Source organism: Diorhabda sublineata, chromosome 6, assembly GCF_026230105.1.
Source record: "Diorhabda sublineata isolate icDioSubl1.1 chromosome 6, icDioSubl1.1, whole genome shotgun sequence".
Classification (NCBI taxonomy): Eukaryota; Metazoa; Arthropoda; class Insecta; order Coleoptera; family Chrysomelidae; genus Diorhabda; species Diorhabda sublineata.
This window is the reverse complement of record NC_079479.1, coordinates 24687431-24706685: the sequence shown is the minus strand read 5'-3', so window position 1 is coordinate 24706685 and position 19255 is coordinate 24687431. Positions and strand designations below refer to the sequence as shown.

General features: G+C 32.0%; 2 protein-coding genes across 2 annotated transcripts in view; one reads left to right on the top strand and one right to left on the bottom strand.

The window, feature by feature from the left end:
• The first annotated feature begins 182 nt into the window (after positions 1–182).
• On the top strand, positions 183–5397 carry LOC130445417 (uncharacterized). The gene is made up of 4 exons (XM_056781019.1): positions 183–874; positions 1002–1134; positions 1434–1563; positions 1622–5397. The coding sequence occupies exons 1-4, from the start codon at positions 273–275 to the stop codon at positions 1705–1707; spliced, it is 951 nt and encodes a 316-aa protein (XP_056636997.1). The 5' UTR covers positions 183–272; the 3' UTR covers positions 1708–5397.
• A 694-nt stretch (positions 5398–6091) lies between these two features.
• LOC130445416 (dual specificity protein phosphatase 22) overlaps positions 6092–19255 on the bottom strand; it is a 29645-nt gene continuing 16481 nt past the window's right edge. The window contains exons 4-6 of the mRNA XM_056781018.1: positions 14714–14885; positions 13899–14214; positions 6092–13166 (exon numbers count right to left, since the gene is read on the bottom strand). Of these exons, the coding sequence (XP_056636996.1) occupies positions 12985–13166; positions 13899–14214; positions 14714–14885 (670 nt within the window). The 3' untranslated portion in view covers positions 6092–12984. The remainder of the gene's footprint in view (positions 13167–13898; positions 14215–14713; positions 14886–19255) is intronic.

Below are 19255 nucleotides of genomic sequence, written 5' to 3'. Positions count from 1 at the left end.
AAGAACCTTTCGTAATTAATTACACACGAAGGATTTTTATTGAAACTAACAATTTTGTGAACAAATTGCTTAATTTTTGAAAAAAAAATAGATTTTTCATTTGTAACTACTATTTTATTAAAAAAAAAAAATAAATTCAACCATGAAGGCGTACTTAAATTTGCTTATGTTTTTTGAACGACAATTGACACTGACAAATAATTTAATTAAGGTTAGAAATGTTGTTATTTAAGTTTAATTAAATTTTTGTTTCTAATAATGCATTGAAAACGATGTTTGCTGATAAAACGAATAAAAATGAAATTTTAGAATTCAAAAAAACAATCCATAGTCTCAACAAGCTGTATGTAAATTATGGATTTGCAATACAAGACTTGGAACAATCTCTTAAAACCACTTCGTATTCTAATGTTTTTTTAATAACTTTCATTGTTGCAATAGCAACATGTATTTGTTGGGATGGAGGATATTTTATTACAATCGTTAATTATGTTTTTGGAGTGAGATGTATATTACCCAACAATTACTTTATATGGGAAGCTACTAGACCTATATCTAATTGCAATTTTTGTAAAAACGTTACAAAACCGATTATACTATCGAACGTAACAAGAGAAACGTTTTTGCCATACAGTTATAGTTCAAAACCTATTGTGATAAAAGGAGCTTTCTTAAATTGGCCTGCCATGCAAGTATTTTCGTTAGAATATTTTCAAAACTTGTACAATAACACTGAGGGTTCGATCAAGAGCGTTACCGAGGAATGCCAATTTCTACACTTCAAGTCTGATTTCATATCTGTTAGAGATGTGTTTTTGATGAGTGAAAATCGATCTAAAAATCAACCAAACGAGAAATCTTGGTATGTTGGGTGGTAAGTACTGTAAAGTTTCAATATTTCAGTTGCATATAAATAAAACATTATTGTTATAGATCTATTTCTAATTATCTACTTTAGATTTAATATCTCGCAATCTGTTTATGGCAAATTCTTGTTGAAGGGGAAATTGTCATCCAACTATTTTAGAAGAAATGCGCAAGCATTATCCAAAACCACATTTTTTACCAGAAGACAGTGAAATACCATCAAAAGAATATGTATTTATGGGATATGATGACGGCGCAACTTTACATGTAAGTTGTATGCATTATTTTTAGATTCTAGTTGTTAAAAAATTTTAATAATTTTTCAGACTATCTATAAGTTTTTCTCATTTATAATCTCTAATTTATAAATTTTTGACTGAAAACAATACCGTAACTGTGCCCCAGCCTTCATATTCACTAGACATGGTGTATGTGTATTCTTTTTGTTTCCCATAACTAAAAACAACTCAAAATGCTGTAGTTTCATGAGAATCTTTTGGAAAGTGTTCTAATGAAGACTATATTGGATAACTTGACAATATTACACTGTTATCCTGTATTTTTAGCTCGATTTTATCAATCGGTTGATGTGGCAAGCTCAATTAAAAGGAAAAAAATACTGGAATCTACAACCGCCTCCAGAATGTGAAAAATTATGTAATACTGTATCTTTCTATGCCGAACCTGGAGATGCAGGTTGGTTATCAGGTTACCCTTAAATCCTCTTTTATTTATTTCATGTTTTTTTATTTAGTTTTAGTTGATACGAGGGTTTGGTATCATGCGACTACAATCAAACCCGGAGATTTCAGCATTTCTGTACAATCGGAGTATGGATAGACGATATTTGTACCTGTAAACTTGAAACTATGCCAAATAATAATGAAAAAAAAAATATAAATCTTGAGTGCCAGTAATTTAGTTGAAATTATATCTATATTTAATCTAATAACGTTAATTTGGCATTCCCAGTTGTTTCAATAATAATATTACCCTATATAATGGTCTTTTTACACTTATATCTACAGTTTTTATTGAGTATTTCTTATTTAAAGCTCACAACGATATGTGCTGGATTTTCCATTCCACTAATATGAAAAAACCATGAGTATTATAGGTGGAAGGTATATTTTGAGCACTGTAGACTTCGTTAAAACTTCAGCTTGGAATAAATTTCTTTCTTAGGCTCAAAGACAGTTTCAAAATAGTAAAAAGCTTCATTTAATATCAACTTCAATTGTTAACTTGCTAGGGGGACTCTGTATGGGCCAATACAAAGAAACTTATGGGGTTCAAGTGGAAACTATCAGATTATTTTATACTATATGTTTGCAAGAAACAGTAGAATCTTTCTGTAAAAATTTAAAACATTACATAGAATCGATTAATTCATAATTATTTTTATGAATGAACAAATTACTTGTTAATAATGAATACACTCAATATTTTTAACATCAAATACATTTTAGGGTTAATTTTTTTATTGAATAGTGACCTGGGAATGCCAAAATTGAAGAAACACGCCCGGAAATTTACAAAATTAATTCTTTTTTTGTATATTGTGGACGATTTTAGCTATTTTTTTAAATTATAACTTGATTCCTCAGAAATATAATGAGTAATTCGTTTGTACTAGTCAAAAGCATTGCTGCTGTATCATTGGAGCTTTCTTTGTTCTGTGTGATTTTAATTCAGCTTCTTTCAGTCTCCTAATGGTTAGTACAATAAGTAACTGGTGATAGCATCTTAACCAAAAAAATCAAGCTACAGTTGAAAAATTGGTAAAATTGACCCGAGGGTTCAAATGAGCTACTAAGTTGAGACTAATATATAAAACTTTTTAATCTGGGCGATTTTAGCAATTCTTTAAAAATTATAGCTTGTCTTCCCAGGAATGTATGTATTAAGATGCTGTCTTTAATTACTGCCCTTTTTATTATATACAGGAGTGAACAAAAATAATGAAATACAAGATTTTATTCAGAACACCCTGTCGATTGAATTGTTGATATTTAAGAATGTTTACGAAAAATGAGATGTTGTCTCATCTTTTCTAAAAATTTTTTTTTATTCATTAGGATATCTCAATTTTTAGAGAAATTACAGCATTTTATAGTTAATAGTAATAACCTAATGGTTAGTACAATACATAACTGGGGATAGATAGCATCCTAACCATTCCAGAGGAATCAAATTACAATTGAAAAAATTGGTAAAATCGACTGGATGGTTCAAATGAACTACTTTTCATTGAGAGTTGTCCATTGGGTGTATTACAAAATATAGTATTTAAGAATCAAATTTTCTAGTCCTAAGTACGTAATTTTAATTTAGTCTTATTAAAAATATTTATTTCATTGGCAAGCTGGTTATGTGGACTACAATTTGTTTTTGAGTTTTACTGTACATAGTATTGTTTAAAAATAAGGCAGTAAATTGAAACTAGTGGAAAAATCTTTATAAAAAAATTATATTTCGACTTATTGTAATAATATTTTCGTTGATTTCAGTCTTAGTGTCAAAGTGACATAATTCTGCTTGTTTGTTTGTAAATTTTAAATTTCTTGTGCTCCATTTACACATACGAGGTGTGATAAAAAAGTACTTCGAATTTTATTTAAATCAATGTGAAAAGGTGAGAAAATTTGAATCTCTTTGACTAGCAAAATGTTTCTTTTATAACCGTTTTCATATCCTTAGTCGATGGCTTCCAAATTTCAGAAATTGTATCCAACTATTTCCCTTGTAGCACTTTTTTCAGAAAAAACTAAAGAGTCACTTGGTGCTAAATTTGGTGATTAATGCGGATATGGACAAATAGAAATATTTTTAGTGGTTAATTAAAACCACCCTAGTAGAAATAAATACCGGCCGCTATAAGAATTCAATTACGGAAGTTTTTTTATCATGCCTCGTATAATTCAATATATTCCACATATTTGATATAGAAACAAAATTTCTACTCCATTTTATCCTGTTTCAAATCCTGATTCGACTAACCAAGTTTCTGCTCTATTTTATCCTGTTGTAAGTCCTGAATTGATTTGAACCAATACGTTTTGAATGAATTCAACTTAAGTGGAAGGAAACTAAGTTTCCGCTCTATTTTATCCTATTACAATTCATAGATTGATTCAAACTCATACATTTTGAACGAATTCAGCTTTAAGTAAAAAGAAACAAAGTTTCTATCCTATTTTATCTTGTTTCAAGTCTTGAATTGATTTGAACCGATCCATTTTGCATTAATTCAACTTCAGGTGAAAGGAAACAAAGTTTCTGCTCTATTTTATCCTCTTTGAAGTCCTGAATTGATTCAAACCCATAAATTTTGAACGAATTCAGCTTTAAGTAAAAGGAAACAAAGTTTCTGCCCTATTTTATCCTGTTTCAAGTCCTGAATTGATTTGAACCGATAAATTTTACATTAATTCAACTTCAAGTGAAAGGAAACAAAGTTTCTGCTCTATTTTATCCCGTTTGAAGTCCTGAATTGATCCAAACACTTACATTATGAATTAAATCAATTTTAAGTGGAAGAAAACAAAGTTTTTGCTCTATTTTATCTTGATTCGATTCAAACGGATATGTTCTGAATGAATTAAGTTTTAACTAAAGGGAAACGAAGTTTCTATTCATTTCTATTTTATATCTTGCATATCTAATAAATATTTTCAAGTTTTTTGTAATATTTCTCCCTTATCTAAAACATTTAACCAAAGAATTTGACGTATGTTCAAATTTTTAGTTTTTATTTATAAATCTAGAGTGATCTGTCTATCGGATAAAAAACTTCCAGCCTCCATTTGGAACTTTTAATCTTCAAAAGTGTATTTAATCTCACCACTATAGGGACACATTTAATCAATTATTATACGAGGTATATTCGTAAAGTAAAGTGACGAGAAAACTACTACAGTGCTTTGGTTGGAATGCTTTTGACTTTACCCCGTACATCCACGACTCCGCTTTAACTAACTAGCATTTTTATCAACACATGAAGCCTCAGAGGTACACCAACATTCACAGTAACACTGTCTGACGCGAGTTTCGATAACCAAGTTATCGTCTTCAGAGACTGAAGATAAACTGATAGTTCAAAACATAAATGGCAACATTCTTTTAGAATACAGTATACAAGAGGATCTAAATAAAAAAAAATAATATAGTAGTGCTCGCTGTATTAGTATAGGCTCTTTTTTTTTAATAAAAATTGTGCTTACTTCACGAACATCCTTCGTATGATGGAATACACAAAATAAGGGTGGTTTATATTATTATTTTTTGATGAAATTTGGATATAAAAATATTTTTTGCATCATGTTTTTATTAAATAATGTAAAAAAAATTATGTACTGTCCCAAATATTGAGCCGAGAATATTTCTCATTCGAATTTAATTGATAATATGACAGATTACTTTTAAATTATATAGTTACCAATCTCTAGTTATACTTATATTTATATATTGTGCCATTGTATACTAATTGTAATAATATTTATTCTCTATAAAACATTTTGATATGAAAAATTTTTTATTTATTTTTTGTCACCAAATCAAATCAAAAAGAAGTTGGGGAATTACCTGTTGAACTTGGCAACGTAACGTTCGATATGGCAACCATGGAAGCACGTGACTTGAAGGGATGACATGTCATGTTTTTGCTTCAGTCTAGGTGCAGTAAAAATTTCAGCAGACTATCGAAAGTGTGTTTTATCAAGAGTTCAATTGTTTTTGGGTGATTTTTACATACAATTCGAGTTTTGTTTTGAATATTTTGCGCCCAAATAAAACCAAAAAGAAGTATGGAAATTACCTGTTTAAATTGGCAACGTAACGTTCGATACGCCAGCACTGGAAGCACGTGACTTGAAGGGATGTCATGTCATAGACGTTTCAATACGATTTTGAGTCATTAGGTTTTACATAGTTGTTTCTTCTGGAGCTTAAAGCTTTAAAAATGAGTGACATTAATTTAGTGTAACGGTGTTTGCTTCAGACATGGCAACGGTTCAGTAGAAACTAACAGGGTATTACCGAGGAAGTATTTTGTCAAGAGTTCTGGTGTTATTTTCAATATCTTATTCCCACATATAAAAAAAGACGTTACGTGTTGAACTTGGCAACGTAACGTTTGACACGGCAACAATGAAAGTACGTTACTTGTATTAATATATTAATACATATATCAGTTATCAGGTGAATTTCAAGAAAATAAAACAACTTTTTAATCCTACATCTTTATTTAGACGTATAATTCCAACTTGTAAAAATAATATTAATCTAATATTAATTTCTGCTTTTTCAAATCACTTAACACCGATTTTCAAAGTGACGCACATAATATAGTAAATATTAGATTTTGATCCATTTTCTATTTTTATAACGTAACTCAATCAATGACCCTCACATAGGCAAAACTTTGATTTTATACCTTACACACGTGAAGAAAAGAGCACTTTTTAGTCTCACGTTTAATAAATCAACCCTGTATATCAAAATAATTCGTTTTTCAGCTCGTGACAAACGCCGTAGATGGTGCACCTGTATATTTTGAAGATGGCGTCTTATTTATGTATCCCATACTAACATTGTAGCACGTGCTAAGACCATGAGTGAACGTCAAGTGCCGGCCTCTGTTGCACAATGTATGATCATTCTTTTTTTGGTAAGGGAAGGCATTAAAAACACGGAAATTCCTTCGTAGCAAATAGATTTTCACAAAAATGATGTAACGCCATTTTGAAAAACGTGTATTTAATATATATCTCTCACAAGCGAACGTGAATATTTCAACATCTTTCATTCAAATCGTTTCCACAAAAGTTTATTCATTCAACAAGGATAACAAAAATCTTATTTGAATATTTGAGGTTAGAAAATGGAACTGATGAATGAAAGACGCATTATATTCCAAAATTGTATCAACAATAAACAATTAACAATCTTCTATTTCTATAACTTTGTATAATTGTATCTCTAAAGCATTCTAAACAACCTACTTCAATATTGCTAATATGTACCATCATAATTATCAAATATTGAGTTTAAGAAATAAATAGCTGAATTAAGGCGTTAATCCTCAAAAAACTACCATTCTTCGTTTCAATATCCTTTACTTGGGAGTTTAACAATAATGAATAAAGGATATATACACTAACTAGATGATTTGTTGACAAAAGGCTATTGCCGAGAAGACCTCAGTACCTGATATTCCGGTTCAACACTCGTGAACATGTTTTCTGTTCGACTTATACATTTCCAAACACACTAAGACTCGTGAAATTTTCTCGGTTCGTCTTATACATTTTTAAACACACACAAAGAGTCTTCTACTTTTTTTCATTTCGTCTTATACATTTCTAAACAGACATTCGTGAACATGTTTTCTGTTCGACTTATATATTTCCAAACACATTAAAACTCGTGAAATTTTCTCGGTCCGTCTTATACATTTTTAAACACACTAAGACTCGTGAAATTTTCTCGGTTCGTCTTATACATTTTTAAACACACTAAGACTCGTGAAATTTTCTCGGTCCGTCTTATACATTTTTAAACACACTAAGACTCGTGAAATTTTCTCGGTCCGTCTTATACATTTTTAAACACACTAAGACTCGTGAAATTTTCTCGGTTCGTCTTATACATTTTTAAACACACTAAGACTCGTGAAATTTTCTCGGTTCGTCTTATACATTTTTAAACACACACAAAGACTCTTCTACTTTTTTTCATTTCGTCTTATACATTTATAAACAGACATTCGTGAACATGTTTTCTGTTCGACTTATATATTTCCAAACACATTAAAACTCGTGAAATTTTCTCGGTCCGTCTTATACATTTTTAAACACACTAAGACTCGTGAACATCTTCTCGGTGCGTTTTATATATTTTTAAACACACACAAAGACTCTTGTATCTCTTTTCTGTTCGTCTTATACATTTTTAATACACACAAAGACTTTTCTATCTTTTTTCAGTTCATCTTATACATTTCTAAACATACAAACACTCGTGAACATGTTTTCTATTCGACTTATACATTTCTAAACGCACAAAGATCCGTGAATATCTTTTCTGTTCGACTTATACATTTCTAAACGCACAAAGATCCGTGAACATCTTTTCTGTTCGACTTATACATTTCCAAACACACTAAGACTCGTGAAATTTTCTCGGTTCGTCTTATACATTTTTAAACACACTAAGACTCGTGAAATTTTCTCGGTTCGTCTTATACATTTTTAAACACACACAAAGACTCTTCTACTTTTTTTCATTTCGTCTTATACATTTATAAACAGACATTCGTGAACATGTTTTCTGTTCGACTTATATATTTCCAAACACATTAAAACTCGTGAAATTTTCTCGGTCCGTCTTATACATTTTTAAACACACTAAGACTCGTGAACATCTTCTCGGTGCGTTTTATATATTTTTAAACACACACAAAGACTCTTGTATCTCTTTTCTGTTCGTCTTATACATTTTTAATACACACAAAGACTTTTCTATCTCTTTTCAGTTCGGTATATACATTTCTAAACACACTAAGTCTCGTGAAATTTTCTCGGTTCGTCTTATATATTTTTAAACACACACACAAAGACTCTTGTACTTTTTTCAGTTCGTCTTATACATTTCTAAACACACAAAGACTCGTGAACATCTTCTCGGTTCGTTTTATACATTTCTAAACGCACAAAGACTCTTGTACCTCTTTTCGGTTCGTCTTATATATTTTTAAATACACACAAAGACTTTTCTATCTCTTTTCAGTTCGTCTTATACATTTCTAAACATACAAACACTCGTGAAGATGTTTTCTATTCGACTTATACATTTCTAAACGCACAAAGATCCGTGAACATCTTTTTTGTTTGACTTATACATTTCTAAACGCACAAAGATCCGTGAACATCTTTTCTGTTCGACTTATACATTTCCAAACACACTAAGACTCGTGAAATTTTCTCGGTTCGTCTTATATATTTTTAAACACACACAAAGACTCTTCTACTTTTTTTCATTTCGTCTTATACATTTCTAAACAGACATTCGTGAACATGTTTTCTGTTCGACTTATATATTTCCAAACACATTAAAACTCGTGAAATTTTCTCGGTCCGTCTTATACATTTTTAAACACACTAAGACTCGTGAACATCTTCTCGGTGCGTTTTATATATTTTTAAACACACACAAAGACTCTTGTATCTCTTTTCTGTTCGTCTTATACATTTTTAATACACACAAAGACTTTTCTATCTTTTTTCAGTTCATCTTATACATTTCTAAACATACAAACACTCGTGAACATGTTTTCTATTCGACTTATACATTTCTAAACGCACAAAGATCCGTGAATATCTTTTCTGTTCGACTTATACATTTCTAAACGCACAAAGATCCGTGAACATCTTTTCTGTTCGACTTATACATTTCCAAACACACTAAGACTCGTGAAATTTTCTCGGTTCGTCTTATACATTTTTAAACACACACAAAGAGTCTTCTACTTTTTTTCATTTCGTCTTATACATTTCTAAACAGACATTCGTGAACATGTTTTCTGTTCGACTTATATATTTCCAAACACATTAAAACTCGTGAAATTTTCTCGGTCCGTCTTATACATTTTTAAACACACAAAGACTCGTGAACATCTTCTCGGTTCGTTTTATACATTTCTAAACGCACAAAGACTCTTGTACCTCTTTTCGGTTCGTCTTATATATTTTTAAATACACACAGACTTTTCTATCTCTTTTCAGTTCGTCTTATACATTTCTAAGCACACAAAGACTCGTGTATCTCTTCTCGGTTCGTCTTATACATTTCTAAACACACTAAGACTCGTGTATCTCTTCTCGGGTCGTCTTATATATTTTTAATCACACAAATTGGATAAATCACAGAATAAGCACTTGTAAGTAAATGCTAGGAATTGCAGATCATACAGGGTGTGTCGAAAAAGATGATCTCGTCTCACCTTTCTTTGAAACCGCTATTAAAGAACGAACCACTTCTTTGACGAAAATGTACTGTCGAAATAGCCTCACAAATGATCAAATTCGTGAAATATTTCAGTGCATATTACATTTGATAATTAGGATGATGATTTTTAGAAAAATGAATCGTTTAAACAATTCACCTCTAGATATGTTATTGCTTATTTATTTAAAAAAAAATTAGTTCAACTAATTTTAACACAAAAAAGTGTCTTTTATTCAGATATTTTATGTATCATTTTAAAATGTTTATAAAATTGGACGTTAAAACTTAAATCTTTATCTCGCAAGCAATTTCTACTTAAGCCTACCGTCATAAAAAAATTTTATTAACATGGATTTTCTCCATTCAACAATTATTATCTAAAAATGTGCTGATTTGACAAATCAAGGGTTCTTTCCAAAGAAAAAACGATGGAGTTTTCATATTTTTGTAACAAACGTTGTAATTCAATAGGAAAAAAATCGCACTTTTAAGTAAAATCAATTACAGGAGAAAGCTTCCCCAGGCTTCAACTATAAATAATCAACAATTTTGTTGTAGTTGGTATACATGAACCACCTGCAGTTAAAGGGAAATCCCATAGAGAAATATTAGAAATAATCTCGTTTGTTTTCAGTTGTTGACATGAAAAATTTGTTCTTGTAAAAAATTGCCTCGCCTGCTTCTTTGTCACGATAACCCTTCGAGTTTCAATTTGCCAGCTGGACTATAATATTATTTTGAATAACTGTATTTAAAAATGATTAAAAACTTTTTAAAATTCACAGCGTGTTAAATAAAATTGACTTAGAATGATATTATAAACGATATATCAACGAAAACGACTTTCATAATGAACGTTTTTGAAATTTCATCAGGAAAATTAGGGTAACGCACAATTTCTTTCAACCTGGCTAATTATAGTCATTTTGCCAAAAATTTCGTTGATTAAACATCTCTCAATTACTTCGTTTTGTTTTATATATAGGAGGGAACGAAAATAATGAAAATTAAGCTTTAGAAGGATATGTAGTTGACATGAAAAAATGTGTGTTCGCAAAAAATTGCCTCGCCTGCTTCATTGTTACGGTAAATCTTCGAGTATCAATTTGCCAGTTAGACTATAACATTTTGAATAACGGTATTTGAAAAAGATTTAAAATTTACAGTGTGCTGAGTAAAATTGACTTAACATTATATTATAAACAATATATCAACGAAAACGACTTTGATAATGTACGTTTTTAGAAATTTCGACCAATCACTTTCTAAATTTCGCTGGTACCCACCAGAAAAATTAGGGTCAAAATCTGTAACTTATTTTACTTTCAACCTGGTTGGTTTTAGTATATTTTCCAAAAATATCTCGGATAAATAATTTCTCAATTACTTCGTTTTTTGTTATATACAGAAATGAAAGAAAATAATCAAAAGTAAGCTTTAAAAAGATATGTAGTTGACATAAAAAAATGTGTGTTCGCGAAAAATTGCCTCGCCTGCTTCTTTGTCACGTTAATGTTTCGAGTATCATTTTGCCAGTTGGACTATAATATTATTAAGTATAACGACATATTCAAAAGTATATAATACTTCTTAATTTCGTTGGTTTCCGAATATTTAGATCATGATACGATTAACCAAATTATAATTTCCGAAAAATCCTACAAAGAACAACAGTTTTGAAGGAAATTCAAATCTCCTGGCTACGGCACCTAGGGTCGCATTAGAAGAACTAGACCAGCATCTAAGGAACCTAACGTACTAAATTAATTGTTAATGCAATATAACGAAGGATGCTTTTCAATAGAATTTACGTCAATACTTTTCTTGTACAAATTAGAATTCATAATTTCGCACATAGGTAACCAAATTCAGATCTCTGTATTTAAAAAGAAGAAAATGGTAAGAAAAACATTTTTTTTTCGATTGTAACTTTTGGAAAGTGTATTAATAATGTTTAAAAAGGAATTTTCCCAGTCCCCAGTGCTGCTAAAAGTAAAATAGGTTCAAGAAAAAACCGCATGGAAAAGAGTACTTATTTCCATTCTTTCGCCACTTTTTAAGAAATTTAAAATCTTTTTCTTCATAGAATTTGTATATTGTTTTAACGTATTAAAAGATTTTTGTTGTAAAATTATTATTGCTATTGTGTTTGATGCTACTCTACTTTCCCTTACGTATTCTTGTCCCTTATGAAAGTTATCATAACCTATAATCTCTCTCGAACTATGTTTTTGATTTTTCTTGATATAATCACCTATGTAAAAGGCAATGAGCAAGAAAGAAAATAAAACTGAATGATAATAACATATTATTACATATAAATATTGAGCATGAAGAACTATTTGGTTTGGTGGGTCTTACGGAGACATGGACGGTGCTAGATATTTAAAAAGGTGGGCTGAACATATTGTAGAATAAGATAGAAAAAATAAATAAATAAAGATAAGTAACGACTTACATATTAAAAAAAATTATTTGTACGTTTAAAAATTGATGTTTATTTAATATACACTAGGGATCTATATGAAATATCTAGATTTGTTCATCCAAATATATGACTTTTTACTTAAATTCCAAAATAAAAAAATTTACGTTTAGCTCTACTTTAATAATTCTGAATATCTTTTGATCGTCTTAGATCCATTTGCTTCGTTCAGAATGTATTCCGAACATGCACCAATGTTTAGTTTGACACTCTTACATTCTATGGTGTATCTAACGTTCTTTTCAACGCCATTACTAATTTTCAAACTATCAAGCAATCAACAGTGTACCTTCGCCATCTTCATGAATATCCAGAAATCTTTCGATCAGGTCTGGTACGTCGGATTGGTTACTGACCGCTCCATTAGTTTCAAAGTCTTAACCTCAATGTTAGGATAAACTTATGATTGAAATTTTCAATTAAAAATAGTGAGTTCCCCTAGTACTTTCTAAATATGTGAGCTGATAATTACTTCTCAAATGTTTTCGCAATAATTTTTAAAACAAACTCAACGAAAAGACAACTTTTACTATTTTTACAATATATAGCTATAAGGAATACGCCAAAATGCATAATTTTAAATAAAATTTTCCAAAATCGTCACGTTTTAAAACATCCCCTGAAGGTTATAAGTCACAATCATCTTCTCTTAAAGCAAGAGGTACTGCAATTTTTTCTGGGCCCAAGCCCCGACGTTTCGGCGATATTGGTGGACTTCCTAAGGGCGTAGATGGGGCGGTTAAAGTTCCAGATGATCCCATTGTACTTAGATCAACTTTTGATCCGGATCGAGAAGGTGGAGCAGATCCTACAACGCAGTAATTGAATTCACAGGATGTAGATTATCAGAGAAACTTCAACTTTGACAACTAAACTTTTGTCCCCAGTAACATGTACACAGTGTGATTCATTTAAATCGCCTGTAAATGTGACACTCCAAAGAAAATTGCAGGATTTGACTTAGTGTAAAAGCGACCATAAAAAGTTGACCTAGTGTAAGTGACCTAAAGGGATGACCTGGTGTAAAAGCGCGACCATAGAAGGATGATCTAGTGTAATAGCGACCATAATAAGATGACCTTGTGTAAAGTGACCATAAAGGGATTATCTGGTGTAAAATCGTGACCATAAAAATATGTCCTAGTGTGAAAGTGAGCATAAAAAGATGACCTAATGTGGAAGGTACCATCAAAAAATAACCTTGTGTAAAAGTGACCATAAAAGATGACCTAGTGTAAAAACGCGACCATAAAAATATGACCTAGTGTAAGTGACCTAAAGGGATGACCTGGTGTAAAAGCGCGACCATAGAAGGATGATGTAGTGTAAAAGCGACCATAATAAGATGACCTTGTGTAAAAGTAACCATAAAGGGATTATCTGGTGTAAAAGCGTGACCATAAAAAGATGACCTAGTGTAAAAGCGACCAAAAAAAGATGACCTAATGTAAAAGCGACCATAAAAAGATGACCTAGTGTAAAAACGACCGTAAAGGGATGACCTAAGCAGTTTTTATTAAAATGTAGTTAAATATCTTACCGGTATAACTTCTTAGACCCGACGGACTGGACCTTGGTCTACTACTACTCGTACTGCAACTACTACTCGTACTCGTGGAACTCGGACTTCTTCGCATTTCGGATTGCGATCTACTACTTCTTCTTCTAGTACGTTTTTGGGTACTTCCGGATCGGCAAAGTCCGGTAGGACATTGTTCACCTAAGGCACATTTTCCTTCGCATATCGATCGCGATTGTAACAATTCTTCGTAATTATTGAGCATTAGAGAACATTGCTCTTGATCTCTATAAACTAAAGCTAAACTAGGAAAACGTTCTTTTAAACGTCTCCTTTCCTGAAATGAAAACCGAATGAAATTATAACAATATTTGAAAATCAAACATATATCTTCTAAAATGATTCTATTCTATTAATGTACGCAGTAAATTTATCGGGGCCACTACCGGAAAAGATATTTCTACTGAGGTGCAAAGTAATTTCGAGCAATATGGTGGGCAGGTTCACGAGTAGCTTTTATCAGAAGTTTGAAGATGAGCCAGATTCATTAACCAACAAAACTTGTGCTCTAAGTCAAATTGATTGAAGATATAACAATCAATAATTACCAGGTAAAAGAATTTTCCTCTTCAGAATACGATGATGTGACAAAGTAAAGAAAAAATATCAAAAAAGAAGAAATAAATAGCAAAATGAAAGAGAAAACATTGCCGCTAATTTTGGAATTCCTGGTACACATTCAAATATTCATGAGCTTCAAAACTAGTTCATGAATGGAAACTAAAAACATTATCTAATCATGAAAACATGTTATAATATTTCACTGTTTAAGTTACCTCAAGTAATCTAGTGCATTCGAATTCTTCTAATTGCTTTTGGAAACCCAAATTCGGATTGGCGACTGCTCTTCCAGCTCTAACGACTTTTAAAGCTTCTTTCCAATTCAATGTAGTAACTGTCATTATATAAGCAACAGCTACAGTTACACTACGAGACATTCCTGCAAGGCTAAAAAATATATTTAACGATTATGAAACATCGTGAGCTATTGGGCTCATATAGTAAATAGAGTGCGTTCGTAGGCGTCAGTGATAAGTCTCAATAAGCTTTACACAAAGTTTCAACTTGCCGCTTCGATCAATTTCATTATAGTAGAGCTCGAATTAGTTAGCTCAGAATCAGCGTTCCATTCCAACGAGTAGGAGTAGGAAGATTGAGACCACAGAATCGGATCACTTTTTCTCAAAGAACTAGTAACCACCCAACACCTACGCCTCTCTGGATATTGGCTTTAAAAGAAGAGCCGAAACGTTGAGAATTTTCAAAATTCCAATGCGATTCAACCCATGGACCTAGTTATGGACTTTCCGACATTTCCGATCCTCAATTGTCGTTTATACCAGCCTTCGTGACCGGTCTGTTTTCTGTTGTCATTGAATAGATCTAGGCTTTGAACATTTCTCTACCAAAGCTTAGCATGTGTTTTCTACTAAGATACTGGGTTTTTTTTCGTTGATCAGACCAATCACTTCTCTGACCTCTTTGATATCATGTATTTTCCCTTGCATCTATTCGCCTTTCAATTTTTGGCAGACTCGATTTTGATCTCTAATTCTTTTTGGTTTGTATATCCTGGGTACAAAGACTGGCTTACTTATGTGCAACTGGGGCCCTGAAATCTTGCCCAATAGCTGCACTAAAAGTGATTCTAAATCTCCCACCTCTCTACATAATACTGGAAAGTCTGACAGAGAAAACATCACTTAAAATGTTGAGAGACGAAATCATCAAAGCAAACCCGTTTCTAAATAATGACCCACCCTGGGACATGCCTCAGGACGTTGCATCGAAAAAGTTTACCTTCGAGAAAAACTTCACCTCAATAATAAACTGTGAACGCAAGTGGTACCAAAATACTATACAAGAAATGAACAGAAGTGCCTTGGAATGGTATACGGACGGATCAAAAACAGCAGACGCAACTGGAATAGGAATGTATGGGCCCAGAACCAAGCACTCTGAAATTCTGGATAGCGCACCAAGCATTTTTCAAGCAGAAATCTATGCAATTGATTAATATGTTCATTTCAATCTAGAAAGGAACTACCGCAAACAGGATATCATCATCCTATCCGATAGTCAAGCAGCTATTGAAGCTCTAAGCTCTAGTTTAGGATTGCCTAGAAAACTTAAACGAGCTAGGCAAGAAAAATAAAATTACCCTATAATGGATTTCGGAATACAGAGGGCAGACAAGCCCTTCATGGGACCCGAACCCGTCTGTGGTATCAGCTACATAACAATGGAAAAAACACTGGAAAAGAAGGTAGAAAGGAGCAAAACAAATTATTGGGACAAATTGGATGATATTGGTGTGGTTTCAACCACAGAATGCTCGGTACCACATGTCACACAGATCATGATGGTGATTAGAATTGGCCCTTCAGATTTTTTATGCGGTTCTTCAGCATTTATGCAGAATGGTCATAGAAAATTTCGACAAACGAGTGGAGGTCTTTTGTCTAATGTGTTCCAAAAAGTAGCCTCACACTATGGACTTAATGATTCAATAAAAAATTACAATCAAACAACAAAAATTTGTTTTCTATTTGAAATCTTGCGTTAATTTTGGGATATCCATTATATTCTTAACGTAGTCTTCCTTCAGTTGTTGAAGACTATAATCTGGATATCGAAACGCACGAGCCTTTATATGTTCGTTATTTAATCAAATAAACCCAAGATTATTTAAGGAAAAAATAAATAGATCATGTATATATGCCTCGACGAATATTGTATTTCATTTCATTTCAAAAAACGTAAAAAATCCAACGGGCGGTGAGACAGGCAAAGACTCTTCTGGGAAACTATAACCAGAGTAGATTTGCTGGATGTATGTAAGAACAATCTACGACTAGTAACAGAAGTTCTAATGAGGCACTGTCGCCTCAACAAACACCTGAAATAGAAGACGAAGATCTCTGGCAATTGAAGCCATCCCACATTCTAGATTTTTTAAAAGTAGTGGGATTAATGAATCAGCTGAAAACACTGGGTTCTCCAGTATCGCAGCAAGAAAGTGGGAAACAATAGATCCTTTGGGTCGCAGTGTATACGAGAACCTAAATCATTATATACATATATATTCTTCTGTGTTGTTTTCGCATTTTCTTCTGTTCCATAAATTTCAGAATCTCTTCATTCATCCATAGCTGAGTTTTTGGTTTGGTGCTGTTCTTTGAATTCTTTTCCATCAATCTAGAATGTGTTTGCGAAATAGTTTCCATGTTTTGTTTACTGTATCACTTTTTATTACAGTAATTGTATCATTTTCTAACTTATTAGTGTCCGAATCGTTTATGTTCGTTTTTTTGCTTTTTTAATGTTAATTTTTTGTCGGGGGCTAGTAGGATATGGTCCGATCTTCTCACCCTGAGAGGGGGTGACTTTTGTTTTTGAACGTTTTGATCATTAGTAAACACAACTAGCCTTTTATCATTATATAACAATGTTTTAAATAATTCCCCCTTCCACTTATAATGACTTGGATTAGGATATTTTTATTTCTCGATAATTTAGCTGTCTAATTCCATTTTTGTTAGTTATATTATAGCAATTAGAGCAGATAAATTATAGTGTTATAGACATTATTTATTAGTAGTTAAAACCGATCGATATATCTCTGGAATATCGTATATAATCAACGTAGGTTTTTTTATTGGGCTATGCGTGATTTTTATTTCCTTACGGGTAAAATAAAATTCACGATCTTGTCGATTTTGTGTTGTTTCCCATTATTCAACATAATTAACCCGACACAAACAATAAAAAGTACAACTTTTTTTCATACTCTATTTTTAAACCCCCACTTTTAGATTTATCAAATAAAATTACGATTTTTTTTTCAAACTTATTGCTGTTTTCTAAAAAAAATGCTCACCAAAAAGTGACAGTTATGGATGTATTTCCTTTTTCGACAATCACATGTGAGTTCTCAGAACCCCAAAAGTGAAAATTAACAACCCCATAAAGGTGAAAGAATGATTTCGCTGAAAAAATCAACATCTATTTGTTGATGCTCGATAATCTATTCAATAAACTCTCTTCGTTATGTATGATCATTAGGCGTCAGTTGTTGTGTTGATTGAATTTTATAAGCATGGAGACGAAGATCTTCAATGAGAGCTTCTTGAAATTCGCAGTTTATGTCCACGACGTTGAATTGAAATTCCTGAATTTTCACCGACACTCTCACGCACTCCTTTCATATTGACATTTTACCGACTTGTTTTTGGGCGATCAGTGTATTTGGCATCTTCAACGGATCCTGTCTCAGGGAATTTTTTAATGAATTTCTTCACAGTTTCCAAAATTAAAACACTATTCTTATTATTGAAATATAGTCGGAATCGTTGGAATTAATTAAGACATGTTGTTCCGTCGTGTAAAACTTCATTTTTACTAACCTTAAACTGTCAGCTGTCGATTTGTTTTTTTTTTCAGGGTTGTCAACACTTTACTCCATAAATGGCGACATATTTGAATCTTGTCTTAATTCTGGGACACCTTTTGTAATGAACCTTACTGTTTACCCAGAAACCAAAGTATCTAAGTTTATAACTTAAACAAAACGAATTTTGAGAATATTAATTAATTAATAGAAGAGAAACACCAGGGACAATCTGTTTATTTTGAGATGCCACGTAACTAGACTACAGTTGAGTTGCTGTTATCACAGACTAAATAGTAGTACATACGCTTCGACATCGAAATATGAATTTGTCTATGTGAGCGCTTTGATCTACTTTTATTTCGAGGTATGTTCGAACAACAAAGTACAATGGGTGTTTGGCGATGAAAGTACTTCAAGAGTAGCTTTATATCGAATTTTAAAGACGATGGATATATCTAACATTGCTAGAATGATACGTATGATGTAGAAAGTTCCAAGATGCGTCTATGAAGCGATTGAGGTAACTCTTGATGATGAAATTCAATTTCACATGATTTTTGGTAAACAAATGCTGGTGTACCATTCAGAATTAACCGTACTACGTTGTTCTGATGGAACGGTGACGACATCTCCAAGTTATTCTGCAAAAAATGCGATGTGCTTCGTACTCGAAAAACTTTTGTTGGATTTGGCTAATATGGAAAGAACCATGTAGTCGATTGTCTTATAGACGTCTTTTAAAGCACCGCGATTGAATTTTTTCAGCATTATTTTGCACCAATCGACACGAGTTTTTTTTGAGCGATTGTGAAATTATCCAGTATCCAACGCGAACTTTTTGACAGCCATATTTCATACAATATTGAATGTATTTGAGTGGAACTAATACTCAAGTATGCCTCAATCTCACGGTACGTCACATGGC

Excerpts from the sequence above, each read along its gene's own strand:
- LOC130445417 (XM_056781019.1), top strand. The coding sequence starts at position 273 with ATGTTTGCTGATAAAACGAATAAAAATGAAATTTTAGAATTCAAAAAA. Across the intron at positions 875-1,001 it reads AAATCTTGGTATGTTGGGTG|GGGAAATTGTCATCCAACTA; the intron begins GTAAGTACTGTA and ends TTCTTGTTGAAG. Across the intron at positions 1,564-1,621 it reads TGCCGAACCTGGAGATGCAG|TTTTAGTTGATACGAGGGTT; the intron begins GTTGGTTATCAG and ends TTTTTTATTTAG.